General features: G+C 31.9%; 2 protein-coding genes across 2 annotated transcripts in view; one reads left to right on the top strand and one right to left on the bottom strand.

Moving 5' to 3' along the window:
- LOC100168799 (soluble guanylate cyclase 89Db) overlaps positions 1–24,071 on the top strand; it is a 30,791-nt gene that overhangs the window by 855 nt on the left and 5,865 nt on the right. Inside the window, exons 2-6 of the mRNA XM_001943178.4 lie at positions 4,718–5,144; positions 9,361–9,794; positions 20,225–20,451; positions 21,408–21,515; positions 23,755–23,923. Of these exons, the coding sequence (XP_001943213.1) occupies positions 4,718–5,144; positions 9,361–9,794; positions 20,225–20,451; positions 21,408–21,515; positions 23,755–23,923 (1,365 nt within the window). The remainder of the gene's footprint in view (positions 1–4,717; positions 5,145–9,360; positions 9,795–20,224; positions 20,452–21,407; positions 21,516–23,754; positions 23,924–24,071) is intronic.
- LOC115034013 lies at positions 15,013–19,159 on the bottom strand. Its single transcript, XM_029488987.1, has one exon. It carries the CDS (start codon positions 16,559–16,561, stop codon positions 15,569–15,571), a length of 993 nt encoding a protein of 330 aa, XP_029344847.1. The 5' UTR covers positions 16,562–19,159; the 3' UTR covers positions 15,013–15,568.

Here is a 24,071-nt window from a genome sequence, read left to right on the forward strand (position 1 = left end):
CAACAAAATTAATGGGTGTTTAGGAAAGTTTTTTTTTAAAAGTGGCCTGATCGATCTCAAGACTCAAGTAGACATATTAACGAATTCAAATCAGTTTTCAGAAGTCTTATCGCGTTATCAGGTCTATCGGTATGATTGACAAAAGTACAAATGAGCCATAAATTGTTTACAGTTCACGTGCGGAACGCCGTGGCAGTGAATTGTACTCGCGTGTGCGGGAGCTCTCCACTATTTTATTTACACACATTCACACGATCACTACGCACATTAATAAGACCCGCATGCATACAATTTAACAAATCATAAAAATCCATCGTAAAACCAATAGCACACAAGCCTAACCTAAAATATATTTAGATTCAGTACAGCGATTGGTGCAGTTAGGGTGTTGTTATTTGCCTGTCATTTCCGAGTTCAAAAGATTTCCACGTTACCCTCTCTTATGATTTTGTCTACAGTCTACACTGATTTTTAATAGTAAATTGCCATATACTTCGGTGCAGTTATGTATTCCGTACCCGATCTCGTCACGCGTGACTAAAATGTCAACGCGATTGTTTTCCATTCGAATAGTGTGGAAATTATACTTGACGAGTTTACGTTTTCGATTGTTCAGAGACTCCCTAGCCTAATAAGTAATAAACTTCAAAAACGATCTATCTATATTATGTACAGTGAGTTGAGTTTGTCTTGTACATTCGCTTATCTGTATAATTTAGTGGTACACGTACACGTGAAATATAATTACCCGATCGTTTTTTTGTTTTTTTTTTTTAATCCATTCTATACGCCTTTTTACACAAATTATATTTTAATATATTGTACCTATTGTATAAAATATATCATAATATATATCTTTGCATTTTAATTCTCCGCCGATATAATATGAAACTTTTTTGAAATTTGTATAAAAGATAAATTTTATTTTAAATAGGTACATTAATGTGCATTTTATAATTTGCAAATTGTATTCATTGTAGATACTACACATTACATATTAGTTCACAAGTCATGAACCCCTTTGAACCTTCAAATGAATCGTTAATGTTAATTATTACCCACTCGATCTACACTGTGTTTCTTACATCTTACACTCAGAAGAATCACGTGCGTGACCGTGACGTCAATCATCTAATATTCATCGTTACCGTCGTAATTTATCAAAGATAATCACTATTTACGTCTTAAGTTGATAACAGAACTGACTATCCGAATTTGATAAAATACGAGTACTTAAACAATTTTTTTTATATAAATAGATAAGTATCATCTATACTAACCTGTTGTATTATAAATAATATTAATGTTTATAACACATTAATACTCATAAAATATTTTTATTGCGGACTATTCATGAGTATATTTCGTATATTCCATCTCACGCTAACACAGTGTTTCGCCGACATTTTAAAATCCGTGGAAAAATGATAAAATTTTGAATTTTTTAAAATTGTATTTAATAATTTTATTATTTTTTAGTGACTAATATGTATTTAAGCTGTTTTGTGCTATACAAACATTGTTTGATATATTATTTAAATATAGTATTCAAATACTGTTTAATTTTACGGCTGTGTTCTGTAAAAATCTTATAAACTAAGTGTTCCGTCATTCAAAAAAAGTTACGAACCACTGCACTATAGTACCTCACTCCTAATTATATAATTAATATAGCAATAACCTGATTATTATTAGATACTAAAAACTTTTATATATAGTTTATAAACAGTACCTAGGTACTATAATTGTTAATAGGTACGCAACTGATAATATTCAAACATTCTTAATAAGTGTAAAACTGTTAAGTGTTCATATTTTATAGTTATTATTATAATATTTAAATTTATGAAATTATATCTACCTACCTATATAATATACCTAGGAGAATAAATAAAATTATTTAATCTAAAATGTAAATTACTTTTGTTGATGCTAACATAATATACAACACAAATGGAATAAACTGATTATAATATTATTATTCTCGGTGAATAAAATAATATTATAAAAAGTAACAGTTGTAAGTTTAAGTAGATGGGTAGTATTTGTATAATGAAAATATCAGAAAAAATTACTTAAAAAAAGTATTGTTGTTATTATAGTTGATTGTTCCAATTAAGCTATAAGAGTTGTTTGTTGATAAATTCTAATACAAAAATAATTGGTATTAGTGGTCCATAAAAATTAAATTAAAAAAAGATTATTTTTCATCAGAAATATTATTGTTATTATATTTATATAAATGTATATTATACTATTATGATGTATTGGTTCCAACTAAAAATGTAATACTTGTAGTTGGCATAATATTTTTGCAACTAATACCCATCAAATATTTATAAATGAATGACTGCAGTTTTGAATTCTAACAGAATAAACGTATAGGTACAATTATTTTAAAATAATATTTCACATGTTAATAATCAGTTTTAAAATTCTCTATATGTGATAAAAATTAAAAATTAATCAACTATATTTTAATATTAACATTGTTTGCATTAAAATAACACCAATCATTATAAAGTTAAAAATAAGCATGAGTACATTTTAATTGTCAATTAAAAATCCAAAAATTTAAAAATTTGGTTTATAATAACGTTTTGAAAATTATTAAGAATAATAAATATTTCATATTATACCAAAATGTAATTAATATACACTCGTTTTTGATAAATATAATTTCATGTTTTATTTGTACACTTTTAGAAAACTTTCATAATGTATAAAAATAAATAACTGTATGGGTGGTAATTGGAAAAAAATATAAGTACCTAAGCGAGTTTTGAAATTGTTTTGACTATTAAATGTTGTTAAATCAATATAATATACAAGCAGCTAAGAATCAATTTGTTTTATTGCTTTAACATTATATATAATATACGTCTTGGGGGATGGAGTGGCCGAGCGGACTAAGGCGTCGGCTGCGATGCAGCCGACCCGAGTTCGATTCCTAAGCCACGGGCGGCGTTTTTCTTTGGACAAGTCACGGTATTCGGAGAACAAGTGCCGCCATCCCGGGCATGGCAGATACCTATACGGGTGCCCACTAAAAAATCTGCCAAATCAAAACATACGTGTTTACCAACCTACAATTCCTCCCTTACAAACAAAAATCAAACAGCTAATGGCCATAGTTGCCGGGCTTCATGATCAAAAAAAAAAAAAAAAATATACGTCTCTGATTAAATTCACTATACGTATATTGATGTAACGCTCGATTTTATAACATAATAAAAACGGTTTTATTATAATTCAATAAAATAAAGTGTCCGATTTGTTACCGACAGAATCAGTCACATCAAAATATTTTATGTATGTTTGAGATATAAAATATAATATTTCGTAATCCTCTCTCTCTTTCTCTCTCTCTCTCTCGATAAATCTTATAAAAAAAAGTGTCCCGTCTTGGACTTAGTTTGTGGGAATAACGTTATCCGTGCATGTTTCTCTTGGGTGAGTGTGTTAAATGTGTTTCTTATAATCTTCACTTTATAAGCGAGTTTAAGTATTTCATTCTAAAATCTTCTTTCTACGAGGTTTCAAAACCTTATCATAATATATGGTAGGAGCTATAATGTGGTATGTATCACATTTGAATAATACAATTTCGGGATAATATTATAGGATCTGTATATTATGATTCATTTTTTTAATGTTTCAATTTACAGTTTTGTTTTCCATCGAATTATTACTGTGTTTTTTTTAAATAATATATAGTCTTACTGTAGACACGTTAAATTTTCAATACCAAATTATCAGTTGTTACTAGTTTAATTACTTTATAAAAGTAGTTTCATTGGAGGAAAGCGTTAATTATAGATTTAAAATATTTGAAATACAATTTTAGTATGAGGGTGCGTTTGATGCTCACGATCCTGATATACTCTTCATACTGTCAAACATGTTAAAAATATTTATCTTAGTCAAGTAGTTTAATTTTTAGAATTTTTTTTAAATATCAATATATTTTTTTGAGTGAATTAATATAGAACTTAATAATTTTTTTCAAAATATTATTTTTTGGAATTTCCCGTTATGAGTATATTTTTTATTATAGCCATATAATTTTCACATTTTTTTTTCGTATGTTTAACTAGCATCATTTTTTTTTTGTCAAGTCCTCCCGTTACACCTTGCAAAATATTATTATTCTTGTTATTATACTATATTACGTACGATTTCCTTACGCGCAGTCAGTCTATTGTAAAGTGCTCGAGTAAAAGTATTTGAGTATTTTATAATTACACCAAATGATACGGTGTAAAATGCTGTATAAAATTAAAAATTGAAAATCGGCTTAGTGCGAATACTTATGATTTATATCATGGCTTAAATATACAAGGTTATTGCAATAGTTACCCCCCACAATATCATTTTATCACGTCAAGGAATTAAAATGGCAGAGTAAGGGGACTACCTATACTGCGATACTATGATATGGACCGTACCCTTACGCTGCCATTTTATTTTTGTTTGATAACAATATGGGCTAAGTGCAATAACCTTGTATATTTAAACCATGATTTATATAATGTAAAAAAAAATATCTATAAAAAATGTCAAAGTATTTGAAAGCAGTTACTTATTTAAAGCATTTGTACTCGAATACCTATTACCGAGTATTCAAATACGTATTTGAAATACTATTGAAAATAAGTATCTGAACTCGGACACTTTTAAAAAGCATCTCTTACACGGGCACTCGCCGTTGTTACAGCTCGAGTACGGCGAGAGCGCCTGGCGCGAGGTGGTTCGGTTGGCCCGGTGCAAGTGGTACGTGTTCAACACCCACCAGATATACCCGGACGGGCTGATGCCGGAGCTGGCAGCCGCCGCCGCGGAGCTGCTCACCGACCCGACGGACCGGCCGGGGGCGCGCGTCCAGCCGACCGCCGACGGGTTCATGCGGTACTTCGGCCGGTGCTTCGTGCGGTTCTTCAGCAACCTGGGCTACGACGCGCCTATCCGAGCCACCGGCCGGTACTTTTGTGAGTTCCTCAAGAACGTTGACAACCTGCACCTGCAGATGCGGTTCGCGTACCCGAAGATGAAGAGCCCGTCCATGTACATGTCGCACGTGGACCGCAACGGATGCGTGCTCGTGTACCGGAGCACCAGGCGCGGGTTCACGCAGTACTTCATGGGTGAGTGTGAATCCGATTCGTCGACGACGATCAGTAGTTATATTATGTTACAATAATCATAGTCGATATTCGACACGATTATTCGGTGTATATTATAGTATAGGTAGTGCGGTATATTATTATACACTTTATAATATAGACATAGAGTTGAGATGACGGTGCCAAGTCTTAAAGATTCACACGATGGGAGGGGTGGTGGTGTTGGTGTGAAACGTGACTCATCTGTTTTTCAGTACTTACCTATAGGCTATAACTAACCTTCAAACTTTTTAACGAATTAAGTTTTTTTGCGATCTAATTCAGTTTTTTTGGCGAGGACCAAATATTAACCAAGTCCGCATTTCAAAAAGTTAAAATAGTTATTTAATTTTAATGTAACGAACTTCTCACCTAGTCCATCCGTTTAATGTCTATCTATCGTGATCATAATGTTATCATTATTAAAATGCATTAATAACAATATCTAATGAGAATATGCTGGAGATACCGGAAATACTGACTCGCGACTGTATTGTACCTAAATGGCCTATACAATACGCCGCGTAATTATAATTATTATTGTATTGTTGAACAATGAAAAATCAAAAAATACCATACCATGCTCACAAAATACTAGAAAAATTATCAAAAAAGCATGCACCAAGTACTCTAAAGTATATAGCAGTTAACGAGATTAATCATTTAATATTATACACAAGAGAGGTGGTGTAATTAAATACATCAACATTATAATCTGCAGGTAAAAAAAGTTTTCTGTTTTATATTTAAATTTTCTTCCAATGCGTCACAGGCTATAATTTCATGCGATTGCGATGGAAAATGTGTTAAATATTACCTATTAAATCACAACAGTTTATTGAATAATTGAAACGGTAATCAATTATATCGCTCTCTTGAAACCGCATAAGCGTAAAAAAAAACTATTACCTTCAGAATATGCAGAGTATGAATAGGAGAGTATAATATTATATAGGAAACCCTCAAAATACTGTCAATTATTTTTTACCAGCACTATAATTTCTTTTTTAGTGTGGTTACTAAATATAGGTAGTGAGTAATATATATAAATACAAAACCCATATACAGTACAACGGTATAAAAAGACGATTTTATAAAAAAAAAAACCACCATTATTATTATTCTATGCATAGTATTATTTATTTTTATTGGTCGGACAAAAGGTGGGACTTTAATTTCAATTTCCAACGAGATTGAATTTATGTTAACAATCCGAACGATTTAATTGTATGTTTGTGTTTAAAATATATACTACGTTTTTAAATTCAATTCCGTATCAAAATAATATCCATACCTATAAATTATATACGACGTACAATACTGTACCCCCACGTCGATTTTCCGTGATATTATTTTCGAAACTCTATACAAAAAGAAAACTAATTTATTCTTAGTGATTTCGTTATGCGCGTATAGTACGACGACGAGTAGGCATATTATACAATATGACGTATGGGTAAAATAATAATAATACGCACATTCACATATTATTATAGTATACATTTTATCTGAGAGAGAGAAAAAAGTCCTACTGCAAGTATATATGCGCGTGATGATGTGTATAATACATAATATATCGTGGTATTTCAATAATGGATGCCGCTGTGGTGTAGCATTTCTATATCAATATTATAAGTTGACATTATTCATACAGCCCGCAAAGTATATAAATGGTCATGATATATTATTATATGTTATAATAACATAGGATCGAGTGTCTCCTCCCCGCGGTTCTCCTTGCACACACACACATCCAATCCGCATGCACCAGACGACCACATATGAATTTTTTTTATTGAAATTAATCTGGATATTCCATTTTCCTTTTGTTGCGTATAATATAATATATACGTACGTACATGAACGACGACACATATGGCTATTATAGCGCCCGCCAAAGTCTATTGTACATAAAGTTTTATAGGTTGATCCTCGTATTATAATATTATATCTCATACGAAACTGTCTGAAAAACATCAGCTGTTCTCCGCGGTAGGAATTGTAAATGCAACAGAATGATTGACGCTCCGCGGTGCATCGCACCGCTGCACCTGCAGTTTTATATTAGTGCTCGTGAAATCAATTTGTACACCCATTCGAGCGATGGAGATAAGTGGAAGTCGAAATGATGATATGCAGTTGTGGTATGATATTATTATACCTATATACCTACGCTATGCGGGAGAATAATATTGTATCAAAAGTCTCGGCAAAACAATTATTACTATATTAATTATTATTATTACACCGCTGCACTGTGCCGCAGAATCGCGGATTAAGTCTCGAAAACAAATGCATCTGGCGGGCACATCATCCCCGGCAATCGTTCAATTAAACTTTTGCCGTCGCCGGAAAAACACACCGCGGCCGTCTACTCGCGATCGTCGAAAACGTCAAATTACGAATTTTACCCACGCCGATTTGATCGTCCGATCCGCACTGTCATAGTCCGTATAAACTTTCAAAGGTCGTCCGCGGCAAATCAAATGCACGCAACGCAGCAAGCCCATCGTCAGTATTATTGTATATTATATTACTATATTATGCACCCGTGCACCGGGTAATCCATTATCATATTATTTTATTATAATATAAACACCACACACGCTCAGCGCGAAATGTTCATGTTCAGCAAATATATGCACTTAGCGCGACGGGATGGGCACGTATAGTGTATGTATGATGGGTTATTGTGTGTGTACCGTTCACCGAAAAACTTTTTAAATCCACCTCACCGCCCGCTTTGCAGCGATATTCAATCAAACTCGTCAAACATCTCATAGTAATTTTATATTATTATTATTACTCTATAATAATATTATACTCGTGATATTAATTATAACTGTGGAGCAACATATTATAGTGATTCGATGCAGTACGGATATCTAGCTCATGTTGAATTATTATGCGAAAAGCTGTTTTCGGCGATCCGCGATATCATCAAGACGACTACAGGACTTCACAACCGGACGATTATACATAAACCAGTGGCGGATCCAAGGATGAGGTGAAGGGGGGGGGATTACATAAGAGGTAGGTACACCTGCGCACCACCCCGACCGTGGATGGTTATCGAGAATAACAATATACTATAATATGTGTACAAATATATAATTAGGTACAGACCAATATATTATGCACTATGCAGTGGCGTATCTCATGTTTGATCAAAGGAGAGAGGAATAGAGGATTATGGTGATTGTAATTTTTGAATACAATGCTCTTGTTATGGAGAGGAAATCCACGATCCATATTAATAAATTTCTTGATTCGTTTATTTAACAGCCTACATAATATTTGAATACAAATTTCTATTTGGTTTGATAAAAATAAAATTAATTTTAAACACAATATAACATTTTCAATACGCCTTATTAGATGATATTTTTCTAAAGTTTTCATTTATTGAGCCATAATGTCGCTGTTCTTACTAAATTTAAATGGAATATTCATACAGGGTGTAACACCAAGCAATAAGCATGCTCATTGCTCATGGATAATTTTTTGAAAATTTTGATTTATCAAATTCAAAATTCAAACGAGTAGTTTTTCAACTATTAAAATATTTATGCTTAGGATAAATGATAATAGACAAAAATGGTCAAAAAAACTCTCAAGACTTTGAAAATAATGTCTTTAGTAGTATATTTGAATACTTCAAAAATTAGATTTTGAATAACTGCATTATTGAAAAGGTAAGTAGCATGATTAATCATCATATTATATAATATATTATATAATTATATTTTTTAGACTTTCTTCGATTTTAATTCCTGCTATAATTAATCTTAAATTCAATATTTTTTTACACAAATCGACCACGGGACACAAATAAAATTCTCAGTCTTCGACAAATGGTTGAAAAATATAATAATAATTAATTAAAGAACCTGCAATGAATAAGATTTCCACAAGATACTGCGCGTATTTGCATTTTTGGACAACTCGTCGTACCAATTAGAATGTATCGACGGAATAATAATTACCTACGCCACGCTTTTATTTTGTATTGATTGTGGAACTGTAGCGTTCTGCCATCCTATTATTTAATTTTGGTTTTAACATATTTTCAACACTCAGTCATTCTATCACGAGTCTTAAAAATTTCAATTTTTAGCTTTTACTCTCAATATCCAGCGCTCGTATGGTGGTAACGAGCAACGATAACAAAAATAAATCCGAAATACTTGTTTTGCAGGGCAACTGGACCAGATCGCCGAGGAGGTGTACGACACAAACCTCAAGATCCGCGTGCTGCAGTGTGAGAAGACGTCCACGACCACGGTATCCTCGCACCAGTCGGCGGTTGCGACTGCGACGGCGGCGGCGGCTGGCTTGCAGAACGTTCTCGTCAAGTTCCGGTTGGACTTCGATAACAGCGCGTTCGTTGACCAGCACGCGGCCGTCCATACTTTTGACCGGTGTCTTCAGCTTCCGTCCATACCTATAGGACTGCTGCTCCGGCTTTTCCCGTTCGGCGTCGTCATCAACCAGGACATACGCATCATGGACGCCGGCGAGAAGCTGCTCAGCGTGTGGGGTGCGGCCACGGCCGACGACGTCCGCGGCCACCTGTTGGTCCAACATTTGGTGCTCAGGCGACCTAGAGACATACCGTTCACATGGACCAATGTGAGTATCTACACTTATTAAACATTAAATTCGTACTTAAAAATATCATATAAATTTAATATAAATATATAATATTATAATATGCAATGCCGTAGCGAACTTAACAGTATTGTCATATACGAGTGTATTTTCCCGTACTCGTAGACCTCATGACCCACCCTTCTCTGCTTTCACCATTTTCATCCAAGTACCTCCTTTAGGATTACTCTGCCACCCTTTTATTTTACTTTGTGACTACCTGTAATATCTCTAGGAGGACGCCTCTCAATTTTACCACTATTCATCACCACGAATTATTTATTAAGATCCTCGTACATGTTATACGTAGGTCCGTATTGAATATACACTGAGGTTTCATTTTAAACGTGCTCATTTATTCATGATTGAATAGCAAATTTATTCGGTTCTGATTTATTTTTGAAATTATTTGAGTGTACTCAAATTCCATTATAATATATTTGAAAACATTAACTGTCTTTCGAGGAATTTGAGGGGGGCATGTCTTAACAATCACAACTTTACGATTTGCAAAACGAGAACCTTTTATTTTTCTGTACACATATTTATTTCTAAGCAAATTAGTTTTTTCAAAACATTGATATAATTCAAACAAGTGGTTTCTATAAGGAATACTATTTTATATATAAAGGAAATAATAATATCCGTACGTACATTTCGCCAGCCCCCCTAAATACAATTTTCGAAATTTTTCTTTTGCTAAACGTTAGTGCGTCATTAGTGTGAATTAGTGTGACTATTTTCAGAATTTGTGCGATATTGATTTAACCGTAAATTCATAAATATTGAGGGGGCTGGGGAAATGCAAAAAATTTGAAAAATTAATAAAAGATTTTTCCGAGTATAACGGGTGTCACACAAATTCTGAAAATAGTCACACAAATTCACACTAATAGCGCACTAACGTTTAGAAAAAGAAAATTTCGAAAATTGTATTGAGGGGGGGTGGAGAAATGTACGTAATATTCGTTAGTACCTATATTCGATTATAATATTATGAAAGATTAATTTTTTTTAAGCTATATAATATATGTAGGTACCTATACTATAGTTTTTTTTTAAACATTTACTAGTACCTAATTAGTAATATTCAATAAATTATTAGGTAACACTTTTATTAACTCTACATAAAATATAACGTGTAATTTTTTTTGTACTTCTATTTCTAGAAAAAATTTAAACTAATTAAATTAATGTTTAAATTGTATATTATATTGGGTCAAAGTACTGTGTTAAAAATCTGTGTAGCTCACTTTTAACGGAGTTTTAGAACGGGGTAAATCCAAGGGCTTTATTTAATTTGTCACGGGCGACGCTGTGCAGCCGTGCAGGATCAGCTAGTATTATATATAGCAGCACATTTTTAAATATTTTCTAATCCGTTTTTACCATAATATATAGGCAATATTAGTGCGGTCGAGGGTAAAACGTAAAAATCTAAGTTCTTTGCGATTTGATGACCATCCATATATATTACTACGAAATATACAGTATCACTGAATCAACAAAAAAATAAAACTTTATTTAATAAACCATATTATAGTTATTTTAGTACTTCTAACGGAATCCACAACTTTACGAGTATCTCGCCCCTCAATATAACTTAAAGTTGAATAGAATCACGAGTTTTCAAACAAAATATCCACAACAGGGAATTATACGCACTTTTTACGAGACATTTTCTTTTGAACTTTGAAAAATAATAAACCAGAAATAATAAATTCAATTTCTAACTTCGTCCTTTTTAGACGTTATTTTTTTATTGCGTAAGATAAGTTTTTCCACTTTTTCACTTTTGCTGGTTTCTTGGTAAACACACGCATCTTATACATAATTATGTATGACTTTATATTCGTTTGCCAATATTATACAGTTCGATTGATATTATTAAATCAAAAAAAATGTCTTTGACACGCGTTGAATTTGACTGTTATTTCAATGGCATGTTAGTATAATACGAATCGTCCAGAAACCAATGTTCGTAACGACTAGGTAGCCATTTGGATCTATATTGCTTATTCAAACTAGTTTTTCCTCCAATGAAAATAGTTTCAATCTATGTTATGATTTATGGCACAACAATTGGGAGACCGTGGGCAATATAATTTTTTTGAGAGCGTTGTTTGTCAGTATAAAATATTGCGAGTAAAATATTATTGACGTATAGTATAATAATATACTATACTCATATATTATATTTAGACGCAGTTGAAATTATTATTATGTAAACGGTCTGAATTTGTGACTTTTACGCTACCCCCCCGGAGATTCTAATAAACGATGTCGGACTTCCACCCGAACGGGTTCACGAAATCGACACGAAATGAATTAAAAACGATAATTAAAATATTGTTATTATCATCGTCCGTCATTATCATATAAATTGAGTGAGGTGACACGACGGCTTGGCGAAAGCGATTCAAGTCTGCAATGACGTGATGAAAAGTGACGAGTTAGATTTGACACGTGACGTCCGCGCTGTATGCCTGATAAAATAGTATTTATAGCGGGGTTGTGAAACTCGGTTAGGTAGTTTTCGTGGGGAGAGGGAGATGATTCTAATTTTTAAATATGACCGTGCAGTGCATGTAATACATGTTATTCGTATTACTGCAAGACTTTCAGTGGTGATTTTAGGTTTCAGCAGTTGTTTGAGTGGTGTGGTGGTTTGGATAGGGTGGATTCGATTTAGCCGTCAAGTTAATTAATCGGAATAACAATATTATATTCGTTTGGTGCGTTTAATAGGTTTTTCACGTCATTGTCTTTTAATTGCTTTTCGTTTGGCTCGGTGAGTGCGTTTTAATTATAAAATACTAAAATGCGAGCACGATGGGTGGAGCAGCGTAACCATAATAATATTATATTGACAGACGTTTATGTTATTATTACGATGAATACGATGCCAAGTGACGAATAAAACATCATTCATCCCAAAATCACGTAAGGAAAGTAGAGATGATATTATTTTCATCAGTACACGCCATAAAATAATATATTGTCAAAATCGTATAATACTCTCCACACATCTAAATCGTCGTGATATACCATCTTACGATGGTGGTATATAATATTACCAATAAAATTCGGGTGGAAGTTTTTTTTTTTAAGTCTGTCAACCAAACTGAGCAGATTTAGACAACATTTATGACATAGAAAGATAATCTATATAATATATAGAATGAATGGTTGTCTGTATGTCATTGATCACGTCCTCCTAAACGGCTAGAAATTTGTTATGTGTTTTTGAGTGAGTCCCTAAATGGTTTCGATTCATAATTGGTAGGTCCAATATGGAGAGGTGCTCAAACATGGATATTAAGATTTTAAGATTACTATGGAAATTGTTGTTTATAAATGGTTGCTATTATTTATAGGAGAAATAATTAGTAGATATTAGTATTTTTTTGTATATGAATGTTTGCCATTAGTTACTCTAGAAGTTGAGGTAAAATAATTCATTAGGTTTTGAATAAATAAATTATGTCTTAAAACAAATATGAGAGTTGAAGTGAATGTATATTTGTAGCTATTATATAATAGGTTCTCAAAAACTACTTAACCCATTTTGTGAAATATTGCTTAAATATTATATTTATATAATAATTAGAAGAAATATGGTATATACTTTTTCAATTTTGTATAAATATTAAGAATAGGTACAAATCTTTGGCTTGGACAACGTCGAGCGGGACAGCTAAATATGTATTTTTTGTTTATTATACAGTTGTTGCGTTGGTTACAAAAAATAACATAGTTATTATGATTGAATATAATTTTAGACCGGTATTTTATATTTGGTCAAAAGTAAAAACCATATAACTTAGTGACAATTGTCTTCCTAACGCTAATTTTTCTACCACCGTCCCGGGATTCGGGAACCTACACATGATAAACTCATCATAAACAACGTGTTAATAAAACATTCATAATTGCGTACGCACCTCGCGGGGTCTGCAATCCACCACATGTGGATTGCCAATACCTGAAAATATATTGCTTGCATAATGTCAAGCGTGTCTCATGGGCAACGCCTGGCGGCCGGCGGGATGGCTGTAATGTATAATGTTATAATAGAACGTGTCCTGACTGACTCACTGACTGATCAACGTTAAGTGTAAATAATCATAGCTTGAGGCTTGCAATTTTCGCGGTATCTTATCGTACCACCATTTAAGTGTTCACTAATAAAGCATCCACTAAAATCCTCATTTTAATGTGGCGCTTGCACAAGTATTTTAAGATTCAAGACGATCGATGATCATTTTTAAGTTTTGAACGCCATACACCAAATATTAAATAACGAATTGAACAAAGGTTGAATCATATAGAGTTAGCATTTTTATAGGGTAAACGAAGTGAACGGGATTAGCTAGTATTATATAATAATAAAATAATAAAATGCGTTTAAATATAATTAAGAGGACGCTACACCCGAGTGCGATGTCTCTGACTTACAAATGCATAACATAGCAGAAACTGTTTTGCGTGGGACAACAATGCTCCCTCTGTATTTATTGTAGAATTACCAAAATTCCAAAACAAATACGAAACCTTCAGAAACCTAACCCATTATTTGTTACGAGTAATTTTCTTTCATTTTATCCGTCTTTATTTTATCTATTGTTTTTTTTTTACGCCCACTGAGATTTTTAGAAACTAATATTTTGATATATAAAATATATATATCACACACTACTATAATAACACTATAATATTATGATTGAATATATTTTAATCATTTGAAACAAAAATACTTATGATAATATTATTTTGTTATTCACACAAGATGAGGTAGTTTCTGAAGGGAACTATTATAGAGGGCACAAAGTCAAGTTATTTTTTTTTAGTGTTTGTCCCTGGTTTATTTTTATATAATATCGGAAATGAATATATTAATCATTGGTATCAAAAAAAAAGCGGGCTATGTTTATCCAAGAGCTATAAAAAAAATATCTATTATGTATATTAAAAATTTATTATTCTTGAATTTAGTCGTCTGGATTGCTTTGTCCGTATAGAAATAAGTAAATAATAAACTTTATTGTTTTTACGACGAAAATACATATATATAAATATATAATGCATTATATAGGTATAATAATAAAATATTATCGTCGTTGTTATTGTTTCGTCAAATAAAGTCAAAACAAAATATTGATATATGCACAATGCACATAGTAAGTATAACTGGCACAGTATAAGATAATGTAAGGAAATTTATTGTTTGAGAAAAATAATTCTTCGTAAAAATCTATTTCACAAAAATATTATTAGTCTATTTAATAACAATGTGCACTAATCTATGCAAAATTATCTGATTGTACTCATAAATAAAACCTATTATACGAACATACGGTTATAAGTACAGTAGAAACTGTTTTCTAATGACACCGGTTGTAGTGACGGCATTAGTTCAATTGAATTATAGGTAGTCATATTTATATAAACGTACATAGAGAGTAGGCAGGTACATATATGTACATTGTACAGGGTGCGGCAGTCAAATCCGACGATTTGAAAAAATAAAAAAAAATAGAAAAAAAATTTTTTATTAATTTTTCGCCAAACAAATAAAAAGTACACAAGTGGAATTTTACGTTATAATATTTAAAAACTTCATTTTTTAAAGATAGTGTCAGGCAAATGCCTTCCTAGGTTAGCCACACATTGTGAGAGTCTGACAGCGAAGCTTCCGATGACGTTGTGAAGTGTTTCCAAGGTTATGTTATTGATTTCAAGGCGAATTCGCTCCTTCAAGTCAACAATAGTCCTTGGTGGATTAACACCTTGGTTTTCAAATAACCCCAAAGAAAAAAATCAGGAGGCGTCAAGTCCGGTGAACGAGCAAGCCACTGGATGTCGCCGTACCGACTAATGAGACGCCCTGGAAATGCTAGCTTCAACAGATCCATTGAGATTTGTGCAGTATGGCTTGTCGCACCATCTTGTTGAAAAAGTGTGTTTTCATCTGTGTCGTATTCTTCAAGTGCTGGAAAAAAAAATGTGGCTAGCATATCACAGTAGCGTTCGGAGTTCACTGTAACGGCGCTGCCCGATTCGTTCTCGAAAAAATATGGGCCGATTATTCCAAATGATGATACGGCACACCATACTGTTACTTTTTGTGAATGGAGAGGTCTCTCATGCTGATGTTGTGGATTACTTTCCGCCCAATACCGAAAATTCTGTATGTTGACGAAGCCACTTAAGTGAAAGTGGGCTTCGTCACTCATCCATATGTTGTGTACCCTATCTTCGTTTTCATTGAAAAGAGTCAACATGTGTTGGCAAAAGCGTAATCGGGTATTATGATCTTGTGGATTGAGAGCTTGAACTATCTGAATTTTGTAGGGATGGAAGCGCAAGTCATGCTTTAATATTCTCCTCACAGTCCGATCACTTAGGCGAAGTTCTTTGCTGTGACGCCTGGCTGACTTTCGGGGACTTCTCCCTACTGCTTGTCTCACCCGCTCTACATTTTCTTGAGTCCGTCTAGTTTTTTTACTACCACCTCTCTTTTGAGTCGTGCTAGCTGTGGTTTCAAAGTTTTTTACCCACAGGTCGATGGTACCACGAGAAGGCACAGAATCGCGAGGAGATAAACCAAACTGTCGGCGAAACGCACGTTGAGCTCCTACGAAACTATCATTATTTTTGTAATACGCTTTTACCACGAACGCACGCTGTTCACTCGACCAATGCTCCATGATTACTAAATTCCGAGTATTTAAAAGCGATAAGAACATTCCCGAAAACTCTAACACTTTAACCCTGCCCACCAATTCTTGTTAAAATCGTCGAGTTTGACTGCCGCACCCAGTATATTATATAGATGATGAATAATATAAGATTTTTAAGTTTAAAAATAATAAAGATAGGTACATAGCAATAAGATTTTGCTAAATTAGCATTTAAAGTTCAAATTTTGACAAAACTCATCAAAAGCTCGAATTATTTTTTATTCTTATTTTTTTATTAATAAAAAGTTATATTTAATTTATAGTCTAGTTTTTGTCGTTCAGGAACCCGTTGTAAATTATAGATATCAGTAAAACTTTATAAAACAATTTGAAACTTTTGATATACCTACACCTATTTTTCAGTTATAATGTTAAATAATATAGATGCACAAATGATATACATTTAACACAAAAATCGAACGATGCGCAACTTTCTTATAAAAAGGTCAAAATCAACAATAGTGATGCGCAAACCACAACCGGAGGTCGTGACATATCGGATGCAATGACCTTAGGTCCTAAGATTTTGGTCCAGGCAAAATCGATTATTATGACGTCTGTATAATGATTAATGTAGATAATGAATATTATTACAGTTATTTTTGGTTATATTTGAAAAATCTTTATCTATAATAACTGCATTAAACTTTTATTGAAGCCTGAAGGTAATAATATAAAAATAGATAATACTTAACAAAAATTTTAAAGAAATTGAAACCCGGAGTTCGATGTGGTCTGTTGAATATTACCCTCTTGTAATGAAAAAAAATTATCAAGTTTTCTATAAAACATGAGCATTATTCCCGTAGAATGTATTTTTGTGTACAAAATTACAATGGCACCGGGCGCCTTAAGAAAATAATTCTAAAACGAGCTATATAAAATTATACTTTATTTTATTTTATTTGTATAATTAAATTGTATAAACTTGGTAAGAATTGTGGATAATACGTTTTATTAATAAGTAACCATGATAATGGTAATCTTTCGAAGAATCGGTCAGAAACAAAAATCTTGTATCCTGCAGATCTAAAATCATAAAAAAAATGTACGCTAAAATGTCTGCACCATCCACAAGCCCGTCTAATCCACGAAGATCGAAAAACGTATTGGTGTGTCTTTGCAATGTTTGTCAATAATTTATCGCGATCACACTGCAATTAATACTAAAATTAGTAATTACTTATCGTATCGATTTATTTTATTGGTTGGGGAGGGGAGGGCGATAGTACCTCGGCGCAATTTCCATTGGTGCACAACAATAATAATATAATATACGTATTCACCTATATACATATTATATTACCTATATAGGTACCGGAATTCCGTTTCTGGAATTTCTGTCGTTGGAGTCGATTACAATAATGATTTTCCTCTTCGTCAAGCAATATTATATAATATAGACGACCACAACTGCAATACATTCGTTTCGGTATACCTTGAGGCACCAAATCGTTGTCCGGATCGTCTGCGATTATATGAAACGACCGAAATATCCAGAATGGTGTTCGGTATAATACTTTAGATGACAATAATAATGACGCTGCGGTGTATGTATAATTACTCCGCTCCAGTGCAGTGGTGCAATATCGTACACAACTATAATGCATTAATGCTGTCGTTTTGTGGACGATTAACCCAACGATATTCGGAACAATTATTACGCGCGATCATAGGGGCATAATTAAGTATTTGGGTTCGGTCGGCGGTATATATTACAACACTGAAGCTGATGTTCCATCAACGTCCTGTGACGACCACACAGCGTTTACGTGAGAAATAATTTTAAATTTACGACATGTCCTTTCGTCCCGAAACAATATATTATAAAGGTAAGTGTACCATTGTCGTGGTGCATACTATACATATTATACAGAGTGTCTCACGCAATAAGCGTGCTCACTCTCCCCCTTTTCAAAATAATTGAAATTGTAATTTTTGGATTTATTAAATAAACTGAAAGACGATATTTTCAAGTTATTAAGATTTTTTGTGCTATTTTGGAGTGTCTTTTCAAATGAAAACCTCGATTTCATAATGCACATTATTATGCGGATAATTTTTCTGAATATTTTAAAGTTACAAAATTAAAATTTTAAGACTTAGTTTTAGAATTATTAAACTTTAAAACAATTTAAGTACCTACCTATTAAGGAATAGTTCATAGTGACGGCTTGGACACACATTACTTGCATGATCGGCTAAATAAAAAGAGCCCCTCCATTTAAGTATAACTAAGAAGACATGTGACTTTGAGCATATTTTTCAATAAATTTAAAAAAAAATTAAATTTTTTAATACGCAATAGGACGACCCGCTTAAATCGTACATTATATTATGTACTTATTTATCTATTATTTAGATTTTAGACAGAAATGAACAGGAACAAACAGCCCCCGATTTATAATACGTTTGTATGTGTATTCCAAATTCCTTGTTTTATAATGCAGTACTGTGATTTTTAATATAATATTATCATATTATGAGGAATTAATTTTTGTTGAAAAATTTAAAATAACTATTTAGATTTATCATTTTATGAAGTAGTATGTACCATATCTATAATAATTCTAGATATAGTGATTTTAAAAAATTTCAATTTCTGCAGAATAAGTATTTACATTTAAAAAAATGACAAAATGTATATTTCTATATAATTGCGGTCTGCACACAAGAAGTGATAAATAATTGTGTACAAATAAACTATTATTTATGTAAATATAACATCTGGAATTCCATAATATAGCATATTTTTGAGTTTACACAGTTGTTAATAAATAATATATTAATATACATGAAATGAACGATGCAACTTTGTGTGCATAAGTTTTGTTTGTGCTTGGAGATATTGACAGTTAATGGATAATAAGACGTAAATACAATAAGACTTAAAGTTCAAACGAAGTGGGTAAAATAATAGGCACTCGTATAAGCAACTACATAGAAGTTCATCAAAGTAATCAAATACTAGCGGTGAGCTTTGTTTGAACAGTAAATTATAAGCCAAATGGTTCGTCTGTCGGAGTATTTCATAAAGTAAACGGAACGATCTAAAAGCTTTTAGTTCGAAGAAAATGTTTTCCGAAACAACCAATAACGCAGCTTATATAATATATACCGTGTGTCCAAAAAAAGGATACCTACGCCATATATGACTCAGTTACTTATTAGTTATTAACATTACTCAGTACCCTATTCATATTTTTGAATTATTTTTGTGGGACATGAGACTAAAGACTAAGACTAAGGATATAAAGTTTATATCGGATCAAAAATTCTTATGACTTATAGTTGTTTAACTCTTGTATTTTGTGCATGTGCAACAACTTGACTTTTTCTGTGTACCCCGTTTTCATGGACACACGGTATAGTATATTATATTATATGAAATAGGTAAATCGAGAATAGATGCGTTTGGCAGAAAATATTCTATGTTTAATTTTATTAAAGGAGATTAATTGTGTCAGAAAAAAAAATAGGATGATTTTGTAAATTTCTGTAAAAAAAACATTAATTATTTAACAAGCTAATGCTGACATTCTTTTAGTGACATAAATGCCCGTGTTTAACTTTTTACTATAATATTATCTCATGCGAACGCGTGTTGTGCGTGTGTAACAATAAACTACAACACTTCAACACTTTTTTGTTTTATAAAATATGTTTTAGTTGATGTATTTGGCATCGGTGACCTTTGAACTTGAAGTGCTACGTGGAACACATGCCACGATGCCCGAAAAAAAACTTAACCCAACAAAAGGAGAAAAGAAATCAGTAAGTCAGTTGCCAGCCACTCTGGATAGAAGGGGTAGTTATGGATCACGGAGTATACTTCTGAAAGGACAGATGAGACACTTCAAGGAGATTGACGTGGTCGTGTTCTTATGCAGTCCCGTGTGAGTAAATAAAAAAAAATTTTTACAGACACATTTTAGTTTTTGGTTATTTTTAACTCTCTAGAGACGCTTAAAAAAAATACCCATTAATAAAAAATAATTGCATATTGTTGTATGTCAAAAAATGCTTTACTTTTATTGTACGATCGTTTGAGTGCAGAAAATGTCAATACATAAACAATTTTCGATTTATAATTAGATAATGATTTTGTATTGTTGTAATTTATATTATTGGGAAAAAATATTCTTGAGACTATAATCTTAATATTTATTATTTATGAATAGGTAATTTTGAGAAATCAACGATATTTTTATGTAAGCTATTTATAACTTTTATAAACATAAATTACAATAATTAAAGACATTAAATATTATTTAAAATAGAAAAAGTTATATTTTTAACTTTAAAAAAATGGTTTGATGATGAACTTTCATACATTTCGATTTCAAATGGCCTATCATGTTCACTAAGTGAACTAACATGTTTAATCAAATATACTAATAATTAATAAATAATAATCTATACAGAGTGATTCTATACAGAGAGAATAAAAATATTGGTAGATTAATATTAATTATTCAAATTTTCAAATCACCACAGCTCCCGTACCTTCCAAACCCATTATCATGTACCTATTATCCTTATTGCACTAACTTAGATAACTCAAAAACAATTTACAGCGGAAAAGCGGTTATTATTTTAAAAACATAAGTTTGTATCGTCACAGAATACTCCTTAAGTAATACAAAAATCTTGAAAATTTTAAAAATATATGGTTTTTAAGAAAATTTAAAAATCCCAAAAATCAGAATTTAAACAATTGTATTATTGAAGAAAATAAGGGGTTGAGTATTCTTGGAGAATCACTCTGTATATTAAGTATTAACAATACATTTTCTCCTTCAAACTTTAAAGACCAAAACCAACACACCTATAAACTAATTATCAATTGCAGAGTGAATAACTTGGATGAACTACAGGCCATGAGTCTGTTCATGAACGACCTGAACTTGCATGGATTGAGCAGAGAGCTGGTACTGGCCGGTTGGCAGCACTGTTCCAGGTAAAATAATACTACACAAGATTTTAAACGTATAAAATATACCTATTTTATTATTAAGATAATAGTCTTTAAAAAACATATTTAAAAATACCAAGAATAAAAATTTTAATAAATGTTTTATTGGAGTGAATAATGGGGATGACTGATGAGCATGCGTGCTGATCACCCTTCATATCCCTTTATATATGTATATGATATACCGTTTGGCGTTTTCATTATTTTATATAGGTACCTATATTACATACAAATTATTGATAATTTCCATATTAATATAATATTATCGTTCCGGTATTTCTGTGATATTGTTTTGGAGAAATCGTAATTTAACAACGCAACCGATATTTACGTAAAATATTTAAATTTATAAAATTACGAAAGAGGATTATCATATTTGACTATTTACCTATACAATATGCATATTATATGTATGTACATAAAATACACACTCGAATATATAATATTATAATACATTCATACACAATATTCGTCTTGCGATATTCAGAATTTTGCTGAGGGCTCGTGAAATTCCATCGTTTCATTACCAGAAAAGCCTATGAACGTTGATCGCCGTGGTAATGGAATATCCCGAATATTTATTTTTTAATATTTACACAGTACCTACCACGGAATATTCCCATAAATCACCCGAATTTTGAACTAATGAATTCGTGGTTTTTAAAGTCCAAAGTTCGTTCGTGCTTTCGGCCTTACTTGTTGTACGTATACGAAATATACATATTACGATGTGCCCAAAGATAAATCGAAAATGTTTTCAATCATATACATAGAATAAAATACCGACGTTGCAGCGTCTTGTGTATACATGAGTTACACGAAACGTATTCAGATTGAAAAGCCGTATAATAATATACAGAGACGTTCGATTATTATGATGGATTTTCGTGAAGTACAAACATATTACCTATTTAAATAAATTGTCAAACGTGAGGGGACCTGAAGGAAAATACGATTTCGGATGTCTGTATTACTATAATATGTATTACATATTTTATTAGGTGGGCGCTGTCCTTTTTAAATTCAAAATCGATGATGAATCGTCTCCTACATTTGTTTAATAATAATAAGCGACCCCATATATTGTAAATTTGCATTGCCCCTTTCAGTGAGTTCAGTACCTTCGTTTGATGGTTTTTGTTTGCATTTCAAAATATTATTATGTACGTTCTCCTGGAGGTACAATCACGGATGTCCGATTCCATGTTGTACCTTGTTCCCTACGCGATTATGCTTAGAAGTACATTATTATTTTAAGCACGTGCAAATGCGATCATTCATGACAATCTATAATACTATGTTATTATGTGGGTAGGTATTCCAATGATCCATCATTTTCGTAAGGACCATATTCGGTCAATCCAGAACTAAAAATTCATTTATTCGTGTGAAACTGAAATCGTGGGTAATGATAAATTGTCAGAAGTTAAAATATCAAAAATTTTACTGCGAAATATTCAAGGTAGAAAATTCTATGTATCTGATGAGTAACACACAAAAAAAATAAAATCTTTTTTTGTCAATAACTGGTTTTGCATAAAAATTCCAGTTTTTAAAAAAATTTTTTTTTTTTTTGGTTTGTCCCAACGCGTTTAAAAACTTTTGGGAGTTTTCCATTTTGAACTTTAAAAGATTCCAACTAAATTAATTTTCCCACTGAAAAATATACTTAAAGATAAAATTAAAAGCTAGAAGAAATATAGAAAAATATACATCATTGTAAAATACTAAAATCAATACATTTATCTCAGAAGCAAAAAAAAAAAAAGTTTTTGAATTTAAACTTGAGTTACATCTTCTATATTAACTTCACGAGTTATAAAAATCAGTTAATTCGCCCAGCCATAAAATTTATATCTCGTTTACCCGAAAAACAAACTAGCTGTTCACATACTTGTAATAATTATCATTTTTATCATAATATTATAATATATTTCGAGGTCCATCGAAATATGATTGTATAGGTAAGTACGTGTGATTTGTCCACGTTTTTGTTTCCTGTAACAATTATTATTGTATGCGTGTCAAATTTTGTTCGTATGCGGAAATCGTGATTTTTTTATCTTTCTTTGGTGATTGGTTAAATATTTAATAATAATATATTATATATTTTTATTATCTAGTATGCATATTGATATTATAAGCACGCAAGTTAAAAATTGGGAAATTCTGTCCATCTTTACGATGTGGTAAAAATCGCGTAAAATTTGTCGACTTTTTATAGATTGGAGCTGATGTTCGAAAGGGCGGAGCAGTGGTCGCAAGATCTCGAAGACAACTACGAACAGTTGGATAAATGGAAACGCAAGGGTGATTCACTGTTGTATTCGATGTTACCGAGGAGCGTCGCAGATCAGCTACAAAACGAACAGAGCACGATGAATACGTGCAAGGCAAATATCATGTTTACGTATTATACCCCAAGATTTTAATATAATAATTATAATATATCATGTTTATGCATATTATACCCCCAGATTTTAATATACTAGGTAATTAATATATATCAATATCGTAACTTGTAGTATACTACTAACAGGC

Source organism: Acyrthosiphon pisum, chromosome A2 (genome assembly GCF_005508785.2).
Source record: "Acyrthosiphon pisum isolate AL4f chromosome A2, pea_aphid_22Mar2018_4r6ur, whole genome shotgun sequence".
Classification (NCBI taxonomy): Eukaryota; Metazoa; Arthropoda; class Insecta; order Hemiptera; family Aphididae; genus Acyrthosiphon; species Acyrthosiphon pisum.

Coding starts and splice junctions, on each gene's coding strand:
- LOC115034013 (XM_029488987.1), bottom strand. CDS start 16,561: ATGTTCTTATCGCTTTTAAATACTCGGAATTTAGTAATCATGGAGCAT.